The sequence below is a fragment of the Trichoplax adhaerens genome, genomic scaffold (genome assembly GCF_000150275.1).
Source record: "Trichoplax adhaerens TRIADscaffold_36 genomic scaffold, whole genome shotgun sequence".
Classification (NCBI taxonomy): domain Eukaryota; kingdom Metazoa; phylum Placozoa; class Uniplacotomia; order Trichoplacea; family Trichoplacidae; genus Trichoplax; species Trichoplax adhaerens.
Window position 1 is genome coordinate 42,015 of NW_002060976.1, and position 26,043 is coordinate 68,057.

At 36.8% G+C, this 26,043-nt stretch overlaps 4 protein-coding genes across 4 annotated transcripts; 1 reads left to right on the forward strand and 3 right to left on the reverse strand.

Moving 5' to 3' along the window:
* Nucleotides 1–142: 142 nt before the first annotated feature.
* TRIADDRAFT_62117 (uncharacterized protein) lies at nt 143–4,156 on the reverse strand (the record flags this gene model as incomplete). The annotated part of the gene is made up of 13 exons (XM_002118067.1): nt 143–293; nt 382–584; nt 834–966; nt 1,401–1,514; nt 1,603–1,637; nt 1,808–1,863; nt 2,450–2,520; nt 2,634–2,716; nt 2,860–2,955; nt 3,154–3,277; nt 3,473–3,532; nt 3,737–3,857; nt 4,033–4,156. 13 exons carry the CDS (start codon nt 4,154–4,156, stop codon nt 143–145), a joined length of 1,371 nt encoding a protein of 456 aa, XP_002118103.1.
* A 1,540-nt stretch (nt 4,157–5,696) lies between these two features.
* On the forward strand, nt 5,697–6,134 carry TRIADDRAFT_33631 (uncharacterized protein; the record flags this gene model as incomplete). Its single annotated transcript, XM_002118043.1, has 1 exon — nt 5,697–6,134. The coding sequence occupies one exon, from the start codon at nt 5,697–5,699 to the stop codon at nt 6,132–6,134; it is 438 nt and encodes a 145-aa protein (XP_002118079.1).
* Nucleotides 6,135–10,379: 4,245 nt separating this feature from the next.
* TRIADDRAFT_51173 (uncharacterized protein) lies at nt 10,380–10,919 on the reverse strand (the record flags this gene model as incomplete). The annotated part of the gene is made up of 1 exon (XM_002118068.1): nt 10,380–10,919. One exon carries the CDS (start codon nt 10,917–10,919, stop codon nt 10,380–10,382), a length of 540 nt encoding a protein of 179 aa, XP_002118104.1.
* Nucleotides 10,920–17,366: 6,447 nt separating this feature from the next.
* Nucleotides 17,367–21,802, reverse strand: TRIADDRAFT_33619 (uncharacterized protein; the record flags this gene model as incomplete). Its single annotated transcript, XM_002118069.1, has 8 exons — nt 17,367–17,577; nt 17,787–17,961; nt 18,176–18,533; nt 18,739–19,105; nt 19,295–19,514; nt 19,659–20,105; nt 20,520–20,841; nt 21,359–21,802. 8 exons carry the CDS (start codon nt 21,800–21,802, stop codon nt 17,367–17,369), a joined length of 2,544 nt encoding a protein of 847 aa, XP_002118105.1.
* Between the last annotated feature and the right edge of the window lie 4,241 nt (nt 21,803–26,043).

Here is a 26,043-nt window from a genome sequence, read left to right on the forward strand (position 1 = left end):
GGTATGGGATAACCACAAAGTAGACTTTGGAAACAATTTTTCATTGCAATACCAGTCATTGGAATTTTTGTGTCATCCCACGGTTTGGAACAATTGCTCGTGATACCACGATAATTTGATTTAATCTTTACACTATTAAGAGTTAGGTCGCAATTGTCACAATGTCTCTTAACCAAAACGTGATAGTAATCTCATTAAATCTATTTAGTATCTCAAAGATTTCATCGCGCGGCAAATTTTCCCAGTACATGATATCTTCGATATGGTGTCTTCCATCGAAATATTTGCATAGCCTATAAATATTTTAAGTAATGAAAATTCTAACAAACTATCCAATCGAACGTAAAGATCATGACTGATAGGTTGCGTATGCAACAATACCTGATAAAGAACTGTATTTCTTCCTTTTGCTTCGTGCCCACATATTTCATGATTGTAGCCTTGTGACTGTCAGTTAAGTATGCAAGATTTGGTAACTGCCTAGATAACCTTTCCGCATCTTCTTCACTTAATTTGTTTTCGTATAATTCGAAATTTAATTCTCTAATCTCAAGCTTACATATCAGCAATATATATCGATGTTGCTACAATATACAAGGATACATACCAATATATTAAGAATTACAATATTACCTTCTTTCCTTACTTCGCTTATGTTGCAAAATTTTGTAAGAATTACAAATTGTTAGAGCTATTAGCTAACCTGCATTATCACTCGATTCTTTAGCATCCAAATAACTATTTTTCCTAACTAAATAATAAATTAACTTTATAACGGGATTGTTTCTATTCTAATTTCAATACATATATATAGCTCATCAAGATCGTATTACCATATCTTTACTTAAGTTAAACTTTTCAATATGCTCTTTAAGTGGGCGCAAAGCTGCAGAGAATTCGCTCATGAATACGGGCATGAATAAGCCGACAAATTGATTGGAGAATTCCTCCATTAATGGTGATGATCTAGAAAGGGCAAACAGGAAGAATAAATCCGATTAAAACATGCAGATTACTTGGCTGCTAATTAATGCAAGTACACATATGTATCAGATTGAGTGATAGCGCAATTACATATCTATTGGAGCCTCCGGTGTTAATATATAGACATTTGTTTCGCAGATGGGATATATAATGGATGCTTTACCCCAAAATACAAGGTGACTTGCCAAATGCTTAACCTTAGAACATAGATTTTCAAGGCTATAAATTATACTACGGCTGATTTACGACAAAAACTATTTGCTAAATACCTGATTTAGTGTTAAGTCTGCATCGAAGGCCAGGGCTAGTAAACTAAATACCGAATACAAAGATTGTGATTTAACTCATCCTTCAACCTAGCAATGGCGTCCATTTCAAAATCATAAATTAGTTCGAATAATAAATATTTCAATTACCCTCGAAAAGGCGATATGACTTGAATTAGCCGGACCAAAGCTGGGGAACAATCACCCGGCAACTGTCGTATCAGGTTATCTGGATTGGTTAGCATCATCAACGAATGATAAGGCCTAGAAAGAAATGCAGCATCAGTTGAAATAAATTTTCCGTAGTGGTACTTTTAGTACTTTATCAATATAGTACGCAAGCTTAACTTACTGTATTTTCTGGCATATTTCATCCGGATCATCAATCTAATAAAGACATTAGATTGAGGAATAAATAACATATTTTGTAAGAATTTAAAAATCAACACTTTAGCACGCGTACTAAGTTTCATTTAGTTGAGTATCTTTGCTTCACGAGATAGAATACAGAGACAGTCACTACACTGTCACATTTTAGTTGAATTAAGAAAACTCACGCCAGAAAGGTATTCATTACCCCCACGTAGCGATGCCGATACGTTGAATGTTATATCTATCCAGTTATTGATTTTAAATTGAATCAATTCATTCTTAGTGACACTACAACAAGTCAAGCGTAATAGCTTTAGGCAAGATTGGTCAATGAAACGGAACGTCAGACGTCAGAATAAATACTACATAAAACGATTGTTAAAAGAAAGTCTTTGCGAAATTAATAATTAACTTAGCAGATTCCGTAACCGACTATTTATACAGCCTCCTCTAATATGGAAGAGGTTAAATCTACATATGACATGAACCTACTGATCATATAACTGTTTCAGTTGATGTGCCAATAAGCTTTCATCTATGATCTTCTCATATAATACTGAATAGTTAGTCTCACCTAAGGCATCCGATGCAATTATAATTACGTAAATAGAGATCAAAATTCGATAATACTTAACTATGCAGTCAAGATAATTTTTCCATCAAGATTCTTTAATCAAAATAAGGCTACATGAAATATATGAACTCGTACGATAAGATTTAAGCAAAATTAACCGGTAATGCATTAATATGGTGCTCCTGCGTTCACTTTACTATATATTTGATGACAGTAATTTTCTTATGAAATAATTTTTTGCTTTTAAACCAACCTTCTGCATGATCACTGTATTTGTCATATATAAATGATAGGAGATCCACTTCTTTCGACAAGTAACCGCGCCTGCACAATCAACATGTGATTCCATTTTATTAGCCATAATTTTGTTATTGTGAAGTTTTACAAGTTAATGATTGCTGTATAATATATAGCGTATGCTGATTTATTCATTCCACCTTAATTGTTCATGTTTGATTGCTGCAGCTATGCGTTGGGATAGCTTATGAAAAGCATCAATAAGTCCAGGCGGAGCACCAACCTTAAAGTGATTAACTTCAGTTAGATTGAAGCAGTAGTTTTATCAAGACTGGTTATACGACATACTCAATTAATAGAGAAGTTTTAGATAGGCAGTGAAGAACGCACATTCCAGTACATCTAGACTGAATTTATGCAAGATACCTGTAGAACAAATGTAATATGGAGTAAATTGGTCGTTGCAGGACCTTTAAATGAAGATGCTGGACTTCCGGAAGCAGATGACGCCGTTATTGGGTTCTATTAAGAATAATAATGTTGATCTGTTTATAGGCTGTTGTAAAAGGTTATTTGCACAATTTCTTAATGAATACTCACCTATCGACTCCACTACATAGCGCATGCAAAAAATACCCTATTTAACTATAGTACTTGTGCATACAATTTACTGCAGCAATTTTAAATTAATAAAATTTTGCATCAACGATGAAATTTTACCTCAGCATCTTTCATGATCGTTGGATAGCCAATAAATAGGATATCGTCAATGGCTAACTCGAAGTTTTTATTGCACATGGCTTCTTTAGGAGATAAAATACTTGCCAATAGCGAGTCAGAAAAACTGCAACAAGAAGCAACCGAATCAACATACTGTGTGTAGGATAATTCAATCAATCAGTGATAGTTATTCTTTAAGACAGGCTTTGCTTGGCAATTACAAACTTTGGGTAGCATCTATGATCTTTTAGTCACTACTCAAAACTAACTAGGCTCAACATACGCCAGATATGCCCTTGTTAATTGAATTTATGCCTACCTCCATAGCGGACATTCTATATAGCTATCTGGGGTGAAGTTGTTACTTGTAAAGCTGACACTAAAAATCAACATGGAAAGAATTAAAGATTATGCATAATCGGTTTCATATTTCATTTCTATCGTAGGATAAGCCAGCCATAATGAGCGTCAACTACATGATTCAGTTAGGGTTATTGAGAAAATCATTTATTAGACGACAAAATATCAAGTCGAACAGAAGCGAAGACAAAACAAGGCATAACGATGCCCAATTGTAGCTAACCTTCTTGAGCGGAGTTCCTGCTGGTCCTCTTTGAGTGCAAATAATCGAATTGACCAAGGGCAAAGCACAAAATCATAAATATGAAATCGATCAACAATGTGTTTGTCTGTCAATGAAGTCCCTATCGTAAGGGTAAATTACTTGATTACTAGCTCATGGTTCTTAATTAACAAGAAGCCTAGCTTGAGTTTGCAGAAGCTGCTAAATGGACATCAACAAACATGTTGCTCACCGAGGTTTGTACGGCCACTATTATAGCTACTTTGTACTATACAAGATGTACCACTTCGTATTACCTTGCTTATTGGCTTTCTTCTTGTGAAGAAAAGGAGAATAGGGATACTTGAAATACAATTTTTCACCAGTATTTCCTGCTGTTGCTAAAAGAATACAAAGAAGATCGCAATTTTTTGCAGCCATGGCTACCAAATGTCCAATTGGCGACTGTTTTCACTTTATGGACTGCTGGACTCTGAAACTCCTTTGGACGGACAGACATTTGGCTTACTTTGGTCAATAAATTGTGCCCAACATTTCACTACGACAGTACTTTAGTAAGGAGACAGTCGATTCGGAATGGACTGATTTTTTCTAAATTAACAGTAAGTAATATTACAGTGCATTGCATTGCCTATACTAAGCTCTGCTTAGTAACAGTCAATTTAGATCATGAATGTTATTCAAATGAATACGAATGATTTAGAGAACAGATACGGAAGATCTCTACTGAGTAAAACTATTTTTCGATATTTTCGGCCTTATTTGATATGAAAAGTCCGTCCATCCGAGGAAAGTTTCAGGTCTAAGTATTTTTTCTAGTAGCCCATAACTGTACTCAATGAACAATATACTGTTGGAAGATAGAGTAAAGTTGTATAGTAAGCATTAAAAGTAGCCTGTATCGCTTGCTCGATCAACCTTAGGGAAGGTTTATCTGTCTGTCTGTAATGTCCGTATCGTATTGCGTTTCGTTACCTTGTTGCATTTCAGCGACTTCAAGACTACAGTACCGTACAGTTAAAAGAAAATTCTCCGCATTGGTGTACAGTTACAGTAGCGTTCAGTACAGTATAGTACAGTAGTGCAAATGATCTACTGTACATTGTACTGTACTGTACTGAGTACAGTACTGTACACTGTAAAGAATATACTGTAGCACTGTACTGTACTGTACTGTACGCTATACAGAGGACTGTATAATAACAGTGCTGTCGATGCTTTCAGTGCTATAGTATCCAGGAGAATGACCAGGAAAATGCGAAAGCTGTACAGTACAGTACTGTATAACAGTACAGTATACTGTACTGCAAATGATCTACAGTACATTGTACAGTACAGTATAAACAGCAGTACTGTACTGTACAATATATTTACAGAGGACAGTACAGTATAACAGTGCTGTCGACGCTTTCAGTGCTATAGTATCCAGGAGAATGACCAGGAAAAAGCGAAAGCTGTAACCTTTTTCTACTGGACACAGTCTTGTCATGGTCTTGTCCTGTACAGAATATAGTATGACAGTAGACACTTTCACTGCTACCGTATACAGTATAGGAGAATGAACAGGAAAATGCAAAACCATGTCCTCTTTCTACCGTATTGTACTGGACTAGTCTTGTCGTGGTCTTGTCCTGTACAGATTATACTATAACAGTAGACGCTTTCACTGCTTCAGTACAGTATACAGTTCAGTATAGGAGAATGACCTAACCTGTGACCTGTTCTACTCAACTACTGCTGGCCACTGAAGAGGAAAACACCCACTTCTACAGTACCGTTTAAGATACCTTATCCTTCATCGTACTGGGTACAGTATTGGCTGATTTGTCTACAGTCTTTACACTGTGCAGGATTGTACTGTACACGGTAAGAAGAAAAGCAGCGATACTTTGCTGGCTGAAGTTTGTCGCGTGTGAGACTGTAGTGTGGACCTTTCTACCACTAGTACTGGCTGACAAAGATGGCGGACTTTTATCTTCGATATTATGTAGGCCATAAAGGGAAATTTGGCCATGAATTTCTTGAATTCGAATTTAGACCCAATGGACTGCTACGCTATGCCAACAATTCTAATTATAAGAATGATACGATGATTCGTAAGGAAGTGTTTAGTCATCGCTCGGTGATGGACGAGTTGAAACGGATCGTGGAAGATAGCGAAGTCTTGCGCGAAGATGATTCCCTATGGCCGCCACCAGATCGTATTGGACGTCAAGAATTAGAAATTGTCAGTGGTGATGATCATATATGCTTTACAACCAGCAAAATTGGTTCACTCATTGATGTAAATAACTGCAAAGATCCTGATGGCTTACGCGGCTTTTACTATTTGGTTCAAGATCTCAAGTGTTTAGTCTTTTCACTCATTGGCCTTCACTTCAAAATTAAACCCATCTAATTTGCATCCATTGCCTGTAGTACGACTTTTTCTAACTATCTTATCTTATCGTTTCCTTTCACTTTTACATAGTCCTATTGTTTGCTAAAAGAGTAAATACCTGTTAAGGATGCCATTGGCGTTATTCATTTTAGATACAAGATGTGCACATTTCAACGCTACAAAAAGCTTGTACTCTTTCACCTCATCGTGCTGACTCGACATGAATGATTGATGCTGTACATTGCAAGAGTACATCGTCATCATGATACTCTACTATGCAGTAATGCTGATGGCTTACCTTTAGATAGCGACTGATTACTCATGTTTGTACATCCACTGTATTTAAATGGATAGTTGTAACGATAGACTTGAGAGGTAACTCACTCAAGTCACTTTTATAATGTAACCATGTTGATGGCTTCTGCCTCTTCCGTTGTCATGGTAGATGCTTATTCTATGTATAAAACGGATCGTTCCAACGTTCTACCAGTTATCTAATGTTTTCATTCCAAGTCAACTTATTAAAGGTTTCCGTTCTACAGTTGTGGTGTTGTTTACTGTCAATAGGATGTTTTGGACGCTTGCAAATAATTGTAATTTAATAACATGACTTACTCTCATTTCAAAGCTAAAAGATGAATAAGAGAACAGCCATAGCAGATACTAAATGGAGTACACACTATAGAGACTATACAGTATGTAGTATGCCATATCTTCTTACCTTTTTTCCCAGTTGGATGTTGTTGTCAGATTCTGTATTTTTCTAGCTATTTTGATAGCAAAAGAATGCGATATGCTTTACAATGATGCTCTGTAGTGTCTGTCTTTACTGCCATGTAATTATCATGCACGTTCGTTTAGATGGCTTTCGATATCTTTTACCATTATCATCAGCTAAGAAATTGAAAGTCAGTACAAGTAGTATTTTGACCTATTTTTGGGGATAAGGATCCCTTTGCAAGATTTCGATATTGTTGGTCGATGGGTTTAAAATGAACTTACTGCAGTAGTAGTATTGAATGCTTGTGTTCAAAACTTTGGGGCCACTGTGGCAATTGCTTCCTGTAAACTTTTCATCGATTTCAAGTTGCCAAACCTGACTGCACAATATATCCAACTACGCACTCTACATAACGTACTACTGTATATGCCAAGGATTTACGCTAGGGATTGTTGGATCTATTCTCACAAGTCGCTAACTGACTTTTCAAATATGCTTCTAATCAAGCTTGGAGCGCCTAGACTTTATTGCAGTCTTTTTAACTCTAGCAATTTGCAATGACAAGAATATGAGCTATTACATACGGTGTACTAAAATACCCGTTAAATATGTAGTTGTAGTCTATCTTGCTAGGTAGACTATTCATTCTTGCAGCTTGATTTCACTCATAAGTACGGTAGAATACTCCATCAGATTCTATCAGCAGTCTGCCTTGCAAGTTATGACCGGCTAGTTTCAGTCGATACTCTAGAGCATCATGAAAGATTGGTACGCTAGTCACTATTGATTTTACTCACAAGTGAAATACTCCACGAGTGTACCATTAATCCAACGTGCAAATTAGAATTGGCTGCTATCAGCCAAGACTCCAATCATGAAAGACCGACCTATTGGCTGTTGCAACTTGATTTCACTCACATGTCTATAAGTAAATTACTTTCAGGGTGGCCGTCTACCAGTAGTCAATCTTGGAAGTAATGACCGGCTGCAAGGACTAATAAGAGAAAATTCCTTTTTCTAGTAGTTCTCGCCGGCTCATCAATGTCAAGACTGTATAGGTGTAGTTATGAAGAATGCCACGCTATTGACTTTAAAGACTTGTTATTACTCACAAGCGTAGTGTAAAATACTCCAATCTACTCGTATGACTGCTATCAGTTAAAACTCTAATCATAAAAGCTGGTACACTAAGAACTGTGTAGTCACTGCATGCTATCCACTGCTATAACTTTTACTTTACTCACAAGTGTCTATCAGCAGTCCATCTTGTAATAGTTAAGACTCTAAATTAAAGACTAATGCGTTATTAACAATATGACTTGATTTGACTTACCGAGTAAAATACTCGCAACCATCAGCTTATCTAGTAAGCTATGACTGGCTGGTATCAGCCAAGGCTCTAAATTAAAAAATTGTAACGCCATCAACTGTTTAGTAACTGGAAGCTATCCTCTGTTGTAAATTCATTTCATTTACAACTAAACACGCCACCAGGGTCTTCTACTACTTGTCCAATGTTCATCTTGCCAGCGATGAATGTTTGGTATCGGTTAAAAACTGTAAATTAATTGAAAGACTGGTACATCGTGAACTATTTGGTGACCGTAAGCTGTCCCGTCATGACTCATGAGTGATTGGTATCAGCAAAGACTCTAAATAGATAAAACTAGTACGCTGTTAACTATCGAGTAACCCTGCAGTATTCACCGTTGCGACTTGATTTCACACACAATTGCCACAAATAAAATATACCATCAGTATTTACCAGTGCAAGTAATAACCGACTGGTATCAGCCAATAGTCACAAAGAAAAGCCTGCTGTACCACTGTAAGAATTGTTCTAACTTTATTTCACTCACTTTATGGAGTGTAATATTTCATTATCGCATTCTACTGTAGAATATAGAATAATATATATATATAAATATAATAATAAACCACTATACTCAACAATACTCAATCATGATTATATACAAAATTTGACAGTAGACATAGAAACGCGATACTAACATAACCGTACTTTTCAAATATTCTCATCATGAAGAACAAGAAATACAACAAGTTAGGGTTAGTAGAGCTTGATAAAGTTACCAAGTCACGACATTTCCAGGTCATTTCAATTTCGCATAATTGAATCATTCCTTAGTTGGTTATACAGTAACAAACTGAAATGTTAGTGTTGGCTACTGTTCGCTACATTGTTGCACAGATAAGACTTTCAAGACAACATCTAGTTACACAGTTAGAAAATATCTTATAGAGACGTGATTTTCGTTAATATAAAAACCATTGACAGATGCGCGCATCATTCTATTGAAGTAGTCTATATAAGTGTATATATATCTATATATATATATGTATATATATTATGGATATCTTAAATTGACGTACGTCTTAGCGATGATAGATAGGTTATATAATAAAATATCTGTTAAGAATTGTCATCCATGGATTACATATATGCTTTCATTGACCAACCGATGGACTCAATGCACAACCAAAGTGACACATTGTAATCTTACTCAAGATAGCCTACTATTGAATTAAAAACATTTCCATTGCTTTGATTAGTAAATTAGACAGCCTGTTGCCAACGGGTGTTGAAGATAGAAATACCTTCGTTTTCATTCTATTCCATCTTCCAAAGTTGGAACAGATATGTAACATACAAGTCACGAAAGCTCAAGGCTGTAATGGATTATATAGCTAATATACGATCAAGATGTAGAAGTTGATGTCGGATAATCCGGTAGAAGTGTAGTTAATGCGACCGCAGACCAGGAATGATGACATGAAAGCCGGATAGCATGAAATGCCACACCATTCCTGTAGATTATTTTAAAACTGCAAGTTGATGCATAAAGCACAGTATCAGGAACAATCATGCCTCCTGTACAACTTCATTCTATTATGCAAATGTTTGAGGTCAAAGTGAACTTATAAAAAAAAGAGTAATGTACACTATACAGTATAAGGCATAAACGATTAGACGTTTTGTCGATTTGAAATATCAATCTGAATACCATCCTGTTCAATTCTGAATGTAACCGAGTTCGTTCCTATTGTACAGGTCTACCAAATTGGTCAATCGTGATAATAATCATCGTAATAATAATAAAGTACAGTATATTAACAAAGACAGACCTATTTTTCTATGCTACTACTTCATTTTGTAAAATATCAATAAAAAAGATGTAATCGATTGAAGGTCTTGCAGGAAAGAAGCTTGCATAGAGTAGACCAAAATCAATCATAAGTAATGTTGGATTCTGTATATCCATACATGCTATTCTAAAGAGTGATGATCATCTCCTATCCATCAACATGTCCATGTCAATGAAGTCATTGATTTTTCATGGTGTAGAAGCAATTCCAATGCTCCCCGTAGTCTTTTACAATCATTTTCTTACCTTGACATCCACACGATGTACCAATGCCGTTCCATTGGTCAGTAAAACTATGGCAAGAAAGGGCTACGACTGGGATTATGAAGCTTACATGACCCAATAGACATGAAGATGGATTGTCGTTCTTGGTATTGGTTACAAAGCTACTGCTGTGAAGCTATTCCGATTGGGTTTAGCCATTTGTTTTCGATTTTTCTTCCGTGTCAATTCACATAACTGATGCATCCCTTCCTGAATGCCATTGCCATTTCGAGCACAAGTTGGTTGGACATGCCAAGGCCGATTGCTTGTCAATTCTTTCAAGGATAGCATTCTCGCTACGGTCATGGGTGATAACGCTCCAGGAATATCTTGCTTATTGGCTAAGATTAATATGGGTACATGTGCCATACCTGGACTTTTGCCAATGGCTAACAGTTCATGCTTGGCTTCTTCCATTCTTAATTCATCAGAGCTATCCACAACAAAGACGATGCCATCACAGTCGCGTAGGTAGGATTTCCAAAGTGGTCGTTGTTTGTCATTGCCACCAACATCCCAAATTTTCATTTTCTTTTTGCTGATGGTGACATTTTCAACATTAAAGCTGAGAGTCGGCTTTGTTTCGAAAAATTCGCCATATTTTAAACGATATAAAATGGCCGTTTTGCCGGAGTTATCGAGTCCTAAAGACATCAATGATTATCCAGTTAGATATACGACAAGTGACAATGGGCATCGCATCAATTGACAGTGCTGTACCACTCTCTCTCCTACGGTCAATGTCGGGCATGAGATTGAAATTTTCATTTGGAAACAGAGACGGTACATTATATTGTCGTTTATCGACAAAACTTTCTATCTACCTGCTTACAGATGTAACGACAAGAGGTTTGCATGGGTTTAAACTCGTATAACCGGCTGTAGAAAAAAAATCTAGTACAAGTGTTGTAACAAGGCGATAATGGCTATGGATATTGCCAAGAGCATTTTTTCTTTTTTCAGCGACATTATTGCTCGACGAAAGCAATACTTTACCCTAGAATGTGGCAGTTGATTTTCAGCCTTTTGTATTATCTCTCGCATGGACTATTGAGTCATCCATGCCTGTAGCAAAAGAAGAAGAAAACTAGCTGCCTAAAAGGATAGTCAGGAAGCATACTATAGTGGAATACAACGTATAGCCTCCGCAGTTCCTGGTACCACCAAGAAGAGCAAAGAATTTATTTGCCATGGAGTGGTACCCTCATTTTTCTGGCTAAACACTCATAGAATAAGGAGTTTCTCATAAAGTGACTCGATTGCTCTACAATCTCTTCTTGACTCATATCGATGAATAGCAAATTTTGCTCAAGCCATTGATCTATTTCATGCCCACTATCAAAGGGTTTATTAAAATTAAGTTAATTAAGATTCGAAAGTAATTCAAAGCATGCTGTAAGAAATAGACTAGACATGGAGAGTACTGTATTATACGAGGCGGACCTTCGACTGCAGCTAAAATTTTTTATTTAATACATTGATTACAATTAAGCCGTTAAATTAACACAAAAGGAAAATAATAATGTCAGTCTTGTATGATTTTTACATAACTGTCAAGGTAATAACAAGAACTTGAATACAGTAACATATTTTCACTTGTTTTGGCTACTGTTAGCGGGAGGGAGGGTAAATGGGGAATGAGTATTTTATGTTCTATTCGTATCAGAGAAATGCCATGGAAAACAAAAGCTTCTTTCACATCCTCTCTTACAGTAGAATCCATTCTTCCATTCCTTTACGGTATCAGCAGTTCAAGTCGCTTGATCCAGCTTGTAGCTGATGGCACTACTAAGGCATAAAGTTTGGCAGAATGAGCAGGATTGGTAGTGAATCTCGATCTATTTCCTTTTTCATTCCCTTCTAACTATCCTTTGAGCACTTGTGAAACGCTGATAAATCGGTAATCGTTTCGTTGAAAGCGATTGCAAGTACGCTTATAGGGGAAATCAAGCGAGACAAAACTGTTTTGCCAAAACATGTATCCACATTTCTTGACGGTCAAGCAATCCCGTACGTCAAAGAAAAAGGGCAAAAAAAGGCAACTTGTAGTAAATTGCTATCCGTAGTGGACTACGGTAGTGATTCTCATGATTGAGATTTGAGAATACCCTCTTTGTCCATCGCCACTAAAGTGATCGATGAGTCGATAATATTAATCGCTATAGAGTAATTGAAATTATCCGCGCTTTAACGCAATCCCTCCCCATTTATTGACAACTTTTTCCCTATATTGATATAAAATAATATTACCTTGTTTGACTATAAATCCATGCCTATTCTAAGATGGTTTTGATCGGTTGGCTCTCGATTCTACATACGCGTATCAACTATACACAACCATAAAAGACTAGGGTTCAATATCCAGGCTATTCAAGTCCAGTTTGACCAAAACATAAAGCGATTGCTGTACAAAATAAATTTGTATTTCCTTGCCACTGGAGAAGTGATGATTACATGATTCTATTCAGGGCAATAATGATTTTTTTGCTCTTTGGATCGTGTCCAACCTATAATTTAATGATAGTCTAGGGTAATTTCGCATGCCCTTTAACTACTTTCAGTCTTTTTAATCCATTTCCTACATACTTTATGACTCTTGTCATCTATGCTCCAAATGTATCAATGTACTGTCATGGTGCTGTATACGTGTACTCGTTTGAACAGTAACAAACTTCTTGAATACTACGCCGTGGAGAACATTACAACTTTTCTTCCAAAATGGAAAATAAATGGGGGAGAGTAAGGTACATTTGTTCTCAAGTAGGAGAGGAGAGGTGGGAAGTTTGGCGATTCTTTGCTCTTTAAATTTGTTTTTCTCCAAGATAAACTACTGTCCATTTTTGGGCCATGAATCCACGGCAATGTTATTACCGGCGCATCGCTATAGAACGCCGGTATGTCCCATAGAAATGTTGATCCATTTCCTTCGCCTCCATCATCAGTTACTCAACAGACATCAAGTTTATTGATGTCCTCGACACACAGTTTGAATCAAATTCATGTTGTCAAGCGTTGGTTACTCACCCTCCATTTCTTCGTCCATCGACTACAATCGATTAACTGAAGGAAAAATGCAATACTAGCCTAGTCCACTTTGACCCTATCGGCCATTGCTGTGCATGGGCACCAGGGCCCATAGAAAGAATCTATCGTGATCCAAAAATGGGGTCAAGATCGGATCGGCTCTTTCCCTTTTAACAAGGAAAAAGAATGAAGGAAACAATCTGTCTGCCTCTAGCAAGGAAAGAATTGGGTCAAGGAGAAGAAGATGCAATCGGCATTTCTATCGATGTTGACAGTCGTGTTGACTCCATGTTGTCATCAAGATGTTAACATCAACATTTGAAAATGCGATGGCTCTACCCCTTTGCGATCAAACCGTCTCGACTAGCGTAGAACAAGTGAAAAAAAACAATAAAAAATATTCATCCTATAACAAGAATGATGGTTTGTTTTCCTTACCAATTATAACGATATGGGCAGGCTTTCCAGGCAAAATAGCCGTGAATCTTCCATTACCTCCCGACGACATACAAGAAAGGTAGCTTCCCATGTTGTCCTCATTTCTTGCTCGCCAACCCTGCCTACGTGTGACTAGTCCCTTACTATTTTCTCAACTGCTTCGTCTTGCTTTCCACACCGTTAATAGCACCACCACGGGCAGAGAATATCAATGAATTGCTTGCTTCAAGGCCAATGGTGATAGAATCTGATCTATTTACTTAACTAGCAAAGGTGATGAAAATAATCTTCCAATGCTAGGCGATGATCAGCGCAACCTTGTCCACCTCTAGTCCTCAATCGTCGGCGAGCGACTACGCCTGCTGTATCATTAAGTATGACTCATGAGTACTGAATGGCCGTCCGTCCTGTCCACAGCCTACCGTAGTGCACAGAATCGCTTGCTAAACGGTACTGTACACTGTAGTCGTGATGTACTGTACTGCACTATTGGACCACTAGTCCACTACACTCTATGGAGATTTCATTTTTCTTGTTTTTGTCGTCCATGACCAGGCCGGCCATTAGCATGGACTACTCAAGCAGTAAACTGCTGAAAAATACATTATCATTTCGGACAAGAAGTCCCTAGGGTGGTCGATGGTGGGGATTTGCAAACAGCCCAAGTGAAAATTTGAGACTGGAGCGACTAAGTCGGTTGGTAGACTATGCTCAATGAAGATTTTCTTCTGCTTTTTGTCGTCTATGACCAGGCCGGCCATTAGCATGGACTACTCAAGCAGTAAACTGCTGAAAAATACATTATCATTTCGGACAAGAAGTCCTTAGGGTGGTCGATGGTGGGGATTTGCAAACAGCCCAAGTGAAAATTTGAGACTGGAGCGACTAAGTCGGTTGGTAGACTATGCTCAATGAAGATTTTCTTCTGCTTTTTGTCGTCTATGACCAGGCCGGCCATTAGCATGGACTACTCAAGCAGTAAACTGCTGAAAAATACATTATCATTTCGGACAAGAAGTCCTTAGGGTGGTCGATGGTGGGGATTTGCAAACAGCCCAAGTGAAAATTTGAGACTGGAGCGACTAAGTCGGTTGGTAGACTATGCTCAATGAAGATTTTCTTCTGCTTTTTGTCGTCTATGACCAGGCCGGCCATTAGCATGGACTACTCAAGCAGTAAACTGCTGAAAAATACATTATCATTTCGGACAAGAAGTCCTTAGGGTGGTCGATGGTGGGGATTTGCAAACAGCCCAAGTGAAAATTTGAGACTGGAGCGACTAAGTCGGTTGGTAGACTATGCTCAATGAAGATTTTCTTCTGCTTTTTGTCGTCTATGACCAGGCCGGCCATTAGCATGGACTACTCAAGCAGTAAACTGCTGAAAAATACATTATCATTTCGGACAAGAAGCCCCTAGGGTGGTCGATGGTGGGGATTTGCAAACAGCCCAAGTGAAAATTTGAGACTGGAGCGACTAAGTCGCGTTGGTAGACTATGCTCAATGAAGATTTTCTTCTGCTTTTTGTCGTCTATGACCAGGCCGGCCATTAGCATGGACTACTCAAGCAGTAAACTGCCGAAAAATACTGTACACTATCATATCTGACAATAAGCCCCTAGGGTGATCTATAGTGGGGATTTGCAAACAACACAAGTGAAAATTTGGGACTAGAGCGACCAAGTGCGTTGGTAAAAAGTTCCCGGTATAGTAAAGTGACCACAAAAAAGTCGATCCTTGCATTTTTTACCGATAAATGGTCGGTTGCTGTCCCTCCCTTTTTAACTTAGCGTAAGAAAAGAGAGATACTACTGTACGCTAGACATAGAGATACATCATTTATCTCCGATCTCTTTCTTCAAATGCCTTTCAGAATAGGGAGCAGTAAATAGGACAAGAAAGAGATACAGCATGACAGTCTGCAGTGAAAGCGTCGACGTAGTACTGTAGTCTGTTAGTCTGTATCTACGCGTATCTTCTATCTCTTTCTTAAATGGCTTTCAAAATAGGGAGTATGAAAACAGGACGAGAGAAAGAGAGAGACTGCCACCGACTCTCCTTTGGCAAAAAAGATGACCTGGCTGACAGATTGAGTTGGTCATGCCTACTGAACATTGTACAGTGTTGTAGTCTGTACTGTATCGTAGAATATTAAGAACTTGAAATGGTGTACAGTATTCTCATACTAAAACCAGGCAAGAAGAGAGGGACGGCTAGCAACTTTCTTGGCCAAAAATGGGCAGCCTGACTCTTGAGCTGGCCATTTCAGTTGTACACTACATCAGTACTCTAGATGCTACAACTACTCAATGAGTAGTGGCCGGTGTACTGCACCATGAAACAAAACATTAGCTACAGTTGACGATTAAATATACAGTAGAAGGAGCCACCAAGTTGGTTATGCTTCTAGGCTACTACTGCAACTGCAATCACTTTCATATTGTAGTGGAAGTTATCGAGATAGAAGAAAACTTTCTTCCTGTATATCTGTCACAACACTAGCGTAGTTCCGTGCAAGATTGCAGAAATAAACTGGACCCCGCATCGTTTCGTATATCCATCATCGATCTCACTCATCAATTCACCATGACCCTCCATAACAGATATTAATACAAGTCAGTACCTAGGTTAATTGCTAACCTCGTCTATGACTTACTGACATGAAAGCAACTGTATTACTATTGATTATATTATACTGTACAAGTAATCACTTACTTCAGAAATTCGCTTTAACTGCAGATTGCCGTTTGAAACGCAAGTCTTCAATCAACTTACAATTTGATTGGAAAGAGTGATGCAAGTGCACAATCAATAGGATCAGTTGTTATGACAGATCAAAAAAAGCGATAAAATCGGCCCATTAGCATCAACCATAACGCTATAATCAAACTTCAAACGTGACCTAGTTCACTTTCACAATCGACGATATAGAACAAATCGACCATGCCAATTCGTATTTCACAATGCAATAATATCACTTTATTTTCCTAAAATACAGTCGATGCGGATAGGTAGGATGAAATGATTTTAGTTAATTATATCCAGTGGCCTAATAAAGCATACTTTCAGTACTATAGAACTGGCCCATTCAATAGCGGATTAATATTAGATTCAAAAATAGCAAAAGTTGTCCTAGTAAATGGTCAATTGCATAAAATACTGTTAAATTAGAGCAAAAAAATTTCTCGATAATAATGACCATCTATCAAACAAGTGATAATTGTGTAAAATGGTTATATTATATCATTATATAACGCTAACAACAGCCTAGACTGCTTCTTCGGACTGCAATATTCCATGGCAAATGGTGATCGATTCAGTGATTCCATTATAATTAGTTATCAAAAGACAACGTCATAACCATAAAAACACTATTAATTACAGAAAGAAAATTTCATAGCAAAAAGCACAAAAAGAGAGATAACGATGTGAAAAGTCATGTTGTTAAGCATATTAAATGCTTACAACCGCCAAGCTTATTCAATGCATTTCCGAAAATGACCTATTCAAAATATTGTAATATTTCAGAGTCAATAATAATCATTGCATTAGAATGCTTTGACTTGCCATAATACAGTCAACTTTTTCACTCATTATCATCTACGGTGCTCGTATTACAATGCAAAAATGCGTCTAATTTCAGTCATACCTTGATAAAGTCTCCTTCCTCAAATCTCTCGCCTTTTTTTCTTTTACACCAGCTGATGACTCGGTATTGATAGCTGCACTATAGACATTGCATCCAACAAGGAAACAACACAACAGAACAGGCCCAACAATGGCACCTTCTAAGCCTACGCAATAAATTCCACCAGCAACAGCTAAGCCAGTCACATAGGGATGGCCTCCACTATTATAAAAATTAAAATAATACAGCATTACAACATCAATAGACACCATGCAAGTTAAAAAGAGATTGCAAGTAACAGCGACAATACTATCATAGCTAAGGTAGTACCGCAACCATCAAATAGTATTATCAATACAAATGATTCATATAGTGTTGCTGGAAAAAAGGCTACCGTGTGTTTTAGATCGTCTTTCTAAAGAAGGACGTACCCTTTTATTTCCCTGTAAATCGCTATGTCAATGACATATGGAGGTAAACAGTGGCAACAAAGTAAAAGTCCAGCAAGTATCACATTATCATGAACAAGCCATAACTCCAGTACCGCCGGTACAGCCACCCAATAGGTGCCAATAAACGGGATAGCAGCAGCAATTGCGCTAAGTGCTGTAAATTAAATTACAAATTAGCTCACGCGTATCAAGAATAGTAGAATAGTATAGGTTATGGCATCACATTTTATTGATTAGACGTTCACTTTAATTCTACAATCAACTGTCGGACAGTTGATGGCTAAAGCATCAAAAAAGAACGGCACATTATAGAGCTCATGCAAAAGTGTAGAAGTGAATCATTTCTTGAACGGTGCCAAGTGATTTACCTGAGGGAATGCAAACTAGTTCTACACCAAATAAACTGTGTGTGAACCAAGTGTAAAGGCCGTAAAAGGCTGCAAGTTTGAATGAGGCACCAAAAACGCCACGAATTGCTTCCGATGCTGCTTGACCAAATTTATCTCCTGTAGTTGATGGTATCAAATCCATCGCCCATTTTACAGGGATATAAACATTTTCCGATGAGCTTAATAAATAAAATAAAGTGGTCAAGAAGACAATAATATCGACCAAGAAGTTAATCACCGCTGTACCACCACCAAATAGGGTGGAAAAAATAAGGTACGACAATCGAAAAGCAATGTCCAAATTACTTCGAAGAATAACAAAACCGGATCGTAAAACCTATAACCATTGCAAAGGGAAACTTTATGAATCACGATACTATAAAGTAGCACTCTGATACAATGCGTACGTCATTGCACTTTATACATCCTCATGTCTCTGTCTACATTGATATAATCTGTATACATAAGCACGGATTCAGTATTTAACTACAATCCTTCAAACAATAGTAATCTAACAAAGATAGTTTTGGTTCAAGACCTACCGAAAGAAACATGTCGACATTTTCTTTAATAAATACTATAACTTCTTTATAATCAAAATTCTTTCTAAAATTAAAAGATAAGTTTTTCCACGAAGCGAGGATACTATCATCCGAGTAGGTAGCGCTATCGTTCAATAATGAGTGATTGCTACCATGACCTAATTTTCCGCGATTCATACCAATCCAGTTTTGATAATATATTCCGTCCAAGACCGCAACAATGTCTCGTTCAATTTTTGAAATATTGATATTGCTGTCACTTTGAACTCCCTTAAACTGTGATCGAATCCATTCCTTTCCGTACTGATATCCACTACTGACGATCGAATCGATAAATTTTCCAACTTGATCCTTCTCAGGGAGCCAACTACAATGCATTAAAGTGAAGTTAGATTCAATGGCATGATTTATACATTAGTTTGACATTGAAGGCGGTGTACCAAATTATTAAAGAGAAAAACGTTAAATGAATGTCAAAATAAGACGAATAATTAAAGATTCACAGTTATTATTCTATGCTAATCCATTGTCATGTTTTATTCTTAGCTAGAAATACCTTTTAAACTCAGGGTGTCTCGTTACAGTTTCATTGATTAAATTACCAGTCACTCCAACAAGATGGACACTTTCTTGTTGAATTTGAAATGCCAAGATGACTGTACATAGAGTGACTAAAATGATCAAAGTTAAGATAATAACAGCGCTGACAAGTTTGTCCAACATGGTATTAAGAATATTGCTGGCCTGTAGATAAATAAATAATTGAGTTAGCGTTACTAAAGTGTGCAAGGTACACATTAATGTACAAGGAGGTAATTAATGTATTTAAAATTAAAAGGTTGAAATAGATTTTAGTCTCAAGCCTAAGCATATACCTTCAAAATAGTTCCACTCATAATATGAAATAATTTACAATAGACTTACTTTTCGATCTCCTTGTCGTAAAATATTAAAGCACAATAACAACGGCTTGGGAAGCAACCAATTAAAATTACTCTGAATCTTAGCAGTGAGAGTGTCTAAAAGATTATTCCAATGATGCAACAAGTACTGAGATATATTCAGCTTTTGCCATATTCTCTTGATGATTATATATAACACAGGCACAGGTAATAAATGTAACAGCCACGAATGCATCCAAACGCGAAGAATAACGCAGGCCCAAATTAAAGCTAGGAATATTTCTCGACTCTGGCCTACACTGGATTGCTCGTTTTCGACAATTTTTACAGTTTTATTTCTCAATAAAGTTGGAGTTGTTTGCGTTGAGGTAGTGGATTGTTGCGATGCAACTGCTTCACTGTGCCTTCTCAAGAAGGTTGATGTATATCTCCTCATTATATCGGGTATGGTGGCTTCATTATCATCTAAAGACAATTAAGCAAATAGCATTAGATTCATTTCAAATCCATATTGAATCTTGAGTAGGAATACATCTAGTAAGCGAATAAGGACAACTAATGATATACTATCTTGCGTATCTAAGCTGTCAACCAATGTAGGTACAATTGACACCTTGACTATAATACAAGTTTATTGCTAATCCCAATCCTCTCTCCCTTAAAAACTGCCGGCTTTTACACCGTAGAGCGTCTGTAGAATTTATAATAAGCCTCCTTAACACTTGCAAGGGGAGATACTACACTAATCTTCGCACTTTCGGAACGTCAGTACAGGCGGTGGTATGAGTCTGTTTGTTCCAGTGATACTACAAAGTTTATTGCTACTATAATTAATCTAATCGCTATATTGTAGCAACTTGCAATAGGCGTAGGCACTACAATACACTACTGCAAGCAGATAGACGATAGAATTATACAGCAAATTATTGATCATCTCCGAATCCAGCGTACCTAATTTCTTGGATTTTGCTGGTATTAGTCCTAGGATGGCTAACACCCCGAGCACTGCAACTATAGGTATCGATGCAGAGCCTAGCCAGAAAAGAAAGCGAAAACCAAGGACAATCCACAAGGCAAAGCATAACATTTGGCTAAGCCATGAAGATCGGGTCGGTTTGAAAAGCCAAGTGAGAATTAAACATACACCAAGTCCTAGAATCTGTAAGAAAAATAAGGATACTCCATCAATAAATGCAAAATCCTAATCATTGATGTTCATGTTTTCGTAGTGATTATCATTAGACATGAATCCTGCTATTTAGCTGCTGCACTCATAGCAGTCGAAATCATTTGATTCAAATAATGAATCATTCCTATTTAAAGATCACTGATGTCATGTCAGTGAGCATATCTAGACGACTATTAGACTAATACTGTACAACCGCGGGTGTATATCGAAAATAGAATAGAGTTGTGAAACTTTTAGATCATTCTCGACTGTACTCTCATGCGATATTGTATTGTATCGATCCTCCATTTGCATCCTGGAATAAAGAAGTCTAGGCTAAGGTATTTTCTAACTTCATCAAAGTCAAAGTAAAAGAAATTTCTACTGGTCATTTCTACAGCTCTCGATCTTCTGGCTATTTTTACTCCATCAAGTCATGGAATTAATGAAAAGTATCGGTTTTGTTATTTGACTAGTGAAAATGATGACAAACCTTTTGACTTTCCAACATCATATCGAGATTACTACTAATTTGACATAGTACTTGAACAATAGCTTCAAAGGTTAAGACGAACGGTTCACAGACGTAGAGTAAACGTCCGACAACAAAAATTAAACTAATGAAAATGAAGAAATGATAGCGTTCCATTATCGCCGCTGCCGCCATTTCTGCTACCGTATCGATGGTTTGAAATGGGAGAATGGCAATAGCAATCATTAATGGAGTACCCGTTGATTGTAGTTGATTAACCCATTGGCGTGATGATTGAGTGGCAGATTGTTTGAAAGGGTAAAGAAATGTTCCCAGTAAGACAGCCCAGAGTAAAGGACGAAGGAACGTTTGCAAGACATAATACAGTGAGAAAGCAGCAGCAGCAGTTAATATAGTTAAAACATTAGCAGCAGTCAGGAACAACGCTTGTTGTAAACTGCTTTTCTCGTGTTGGACAAAACTATTGAAGAAATGATGAATTGGTGACGACGACGACGCCATAACCCAATTGCAAAGCGCTCTACTGCAAAGTTATATTAAATCAACAGAGACGTGGATCGATTCAACTTGTACACTTTGCCATTCCTTAATGAAAGTCGAATAACGTAACACCAATACAGTCTGTGCAATCCTGCAATCCAAATAGAGTGATGAAGCAAGCCTAGAATATTTACATGGATGGCATGAACATGGTTGTCTAATCCAGGTCCAACTCTAGTGGGTTGCTACATTGATTCAAAACAGTAAGACTGGATCAACATCACCCACGAAATATCCTATTGACTAAAATGGTTCCGCTAACTTGTATCGATTGTCCAGTAGTAGCAAGGACCAAAAACCTTGTTTCTGTTTCTTTTTGGCCACAGTGGAAGACTGAGAGAATGGTAAACTCACTTTTGCGTTTTTGTTTGTTTGGCTTTGATGATGGAGAGTTTAAATCAGGTTGAAGACGATGACTAGACTGGATCATCAGCGACTTTAAGCGTTCTACTAAAGACTCTCGACAAGGTTCCGGAGCCTTGCAAGGAAGGTTGTCCAGGTCTCCAGAAGGGCGAAATCTGCAAGCGGTGCATACCATACAGTGGTATAGAGTGTTCAGTCGTGTATGATACAGTAGAGTTTATGGTTGTTCAAAATAAATGGAGGATCTATGGCCTCAGGGTAATATTGTTGCACCATTTGAAGTAGGATTATTTATTGGGGTTATGGTTGTGCTCTCCCAAATTAAACGATAGTTTATACTGAAATTTCTAATTTTGTGGACTAGATTCAACATCATGCTGAATAAAAGGCATCTGTACAGAATCGCACAAACAGAATTAAAACGATATCACCCTCTTCAATAATTCAATCCGTTTGTGCGATTCTATATAAATTTATTGAAGAGGATGATATCGTTTTAACCCTATTTCTTCTTGGCCAATTGATTGATGAAGTATCAATTTAAAGATTGAATCCTTGATTACCTTGGAGTAGAGACTACTCAACTCAAAATTTTCTCCTGTTCCTCACTGCTCGTTGTTGAAACTGCGGTTTTTCCATGATGTTCCTTGGGGAAATTTTGGGTGAAGTAGCTTACCTCCTTCGAGTAAGCTTTCAATGCATTTTAAAGTGTTTGAGAATGAGTAGAACAAATAAATCGTTTTTGAAAATAGAACCCATGATAATATTGTTTCAGTCCTGTCTCTTTAGGCACTAGATTGCTACAGTATAAATTAGAAGATGGAATCCATGATAGCTATCGAATAACCTTTTAATGCATCTTTAAAATGTTTGTGAATGAGTATAGTACAAGTATAGAATATATAAATTATTTTAAGTATAGAACCCATGATCATATCGTTTAGCCCTGTTTCTTTGGGTAATTGATTGCCATCGAATAAACTTTTAATGCATTTTTAAAGTGTTTGAGAATGAGTAGAACAAATAATTCGTTTTTAAAATAGAACCCATGATGATACTGTTTTAGCCCTGTCTCTTTGGGCTATTGATTGCTAAAGTATGAATTTGAAGATGGAATCCATGATTGCTATCGAATAACCTTTTAATGCATTTTTAAAGTCGTTGGGAATGAGTAAAACAAATAAATCGTTTAAAACTAGAACCCATGACTTTGATTCTAATCTGACCGTCAATGGTAGCTAAATAGGCTAAGATGGACTAACAAATCATAGCCATGAAAATTAAAGCTAACCAAGATGAATCACAATTGAATTCATTTTGTCATCGTCTACATGCTAAGAATTATTTCAAAGTCATGGTTGATTGTCCATAATTTCTCACCTCGAAATAGTTCAAAGGATCATCCTATCTGATTTTAGAATGATAATCCCATCATAGCTCATTAAATGCAGAGTGAATACTATCCAGATCAAATTTTATTGTTAAGAAACCACAAGTTACTCTATCACCATTGAAATTATAAGTACACGTTCAAAAACAAAACATTATATCGGAGAGATATCCAAGAATTTATTATCATTCACTCCGTAGTAATTCCATTTCCCAAGCTAAGTAACACAACGTGTAATATTCTACGTGTAATAAATGCACTGACAGCATAGGAGCTTCTAACGTTCATTGGACCTAATTGCAGGTAATATCTAATCTAGTTTTGATCGATCTCCTCGTAAGAATGATCAAGATTACTATATTTCTCTGTATCTTGTCATAGGAGTGATGCCATGACAAGTTTCTTGTGGTCCACTTTAAAGTCTTATGCGATGAAATTTAGCTTGTATCCCGCTGGAAGCTTTCAAACTGCAATACTAACTAGTCCTAAATTAAGCACCAAAATAAGATGATGATCTTGATGACATTGTAAAACATTCAACTAGAAAGCGTAGTCAGAAATCGGATTCTTGCACTAGTCCATCATTCGTATAATATTAAGTTACACTATATCCAAAATTTCACTGATAAAAACTTGAAGAACGAGTTGATAAAATGTTATTCTAAAAGTAAAGAGTAAAAGACCTTATAACTTGCATGAGTTTGTTCATTTTAAGGTATACCAATGCCAATGTCTATGCATACTAGTATATCATTTGCTGTTTGTCAATTTCTTTATTAAAGGCAGCACTACGTACAGTATATTAAATTCGACGCATGGATTATAAAATCCCCTCCTGTTGGTGTCAAAAATCATACATAGATTTAAAGAAGATCAATTGAAACAATGAATAAAATAACCTTTAAAAGTTATAAGTGAAACAGGATCGTTAATTAATATTAACAATAAGAAAACCAAGATTGGATGAAATGCTTACTTACAGTAAAGAAATTTTATCTACGGAAATCACATTTGCTTTTAAGAGTTGATATAAAAATATTCACTATAGGATCTTTTATTACACAGGGACAACAGAACATTACTGTAGCATGAACAATTGCTGCTGTACATCTAGATATTCATGAATATTGACCAAATCAATTCAATTATACTTTCGACCATCGAGAGGTAAAAATTCTATGATGTAGACCGATTTTCGTCATCATGACCTCGAGAATGTGCAATAACAGGGCCGCAGATACTCAACGGAGATGGTATAATTGTTTGTAAGAAGTGCTTCTCCGTTTAGGTATTTCTAGAACTTTTGTCAAATTGTTCAATTTATATCAAAATTCGACGATTGATCACTGTTAGAGTGATCCAAATAGTAACACAACAATCCATATTCGAGGGAGATACAATCATTTATTTCTATTCGGCATCCTAAAAGCTTTGTTGATTGGATGTATTCTATTCAGTTCGGATTATAATTCTACTTTACCTTAACGAAATGGAATAAAATAACACAGCTATTAGTTTAAACTAAACTTCAGAGGATGTAAAGCATGAAGTAATGGATTAATCGATTTGGCTACTGCAGTTTATCCAGATATATAGAGTTAGCAACCGGTGTATGAAGGTCTAAAATGGCTCATTAACAGTAACTTGTACTGATATAGCTGTTTGCTAGCGACTGTAGTAATGGAGTATGCCATTCCATTGCATGACAATTTCAGTACCAAATAGCACGAGTTGTAGTGTATTAACGACTATATCATTCGCCAATGATATTTTAAAATTCTATTGGCAGTTTATAAAGAGTTTAATTCAAATATTGGCCAGTCGCAATACACCATTTCATTCAGCTGAGGATTAAAGGTTGTTTGTTGTAGATTATCTATCACTGGGAAATCTTTGTAACTGAACTTGGAACAGATTGATTTAATCTAGAAGTTACTTGAGTCTGTCGGTTTTGGAGGCTTTCATGACGGTATATCTTTCGCTAGGTGTGGCAAATCAGGTAAAGATAGTTACAGTACGTGCTCTAGAGACCATTAAGACTCTCTAAGGGTCTCCAATGTGCTCTGGTTCTGATTAGTAAAGTACAGTCATTAATGATTGAATTTTAGTCTTAAAAGCTATTAAAGCAATGACTGTAATTACCAAATAGTAATTCTATTTGTTTGGCAGAGAGTAAAATTAATTTGAAAGTTTCCTACTTTGGTAAAAAGCAGACGAGAAAATATTGCAACATTCTTTTTGGTACCTACAGTCTTTACTACAAAAACTTTTCAGATCCAAATTTATCCAAATTTGCATACTGTTCATTTGGCTGACAATAAAATTAATTAACTTGAAAGCTGTCTACTTTGCGAGAAAACATTGCGCTATTCATTATTGGTAATTACACTGATTATTACAATCCCTTTTCAGAGCAAACTTTATCCAAATCGGCATATTATTCATTTGG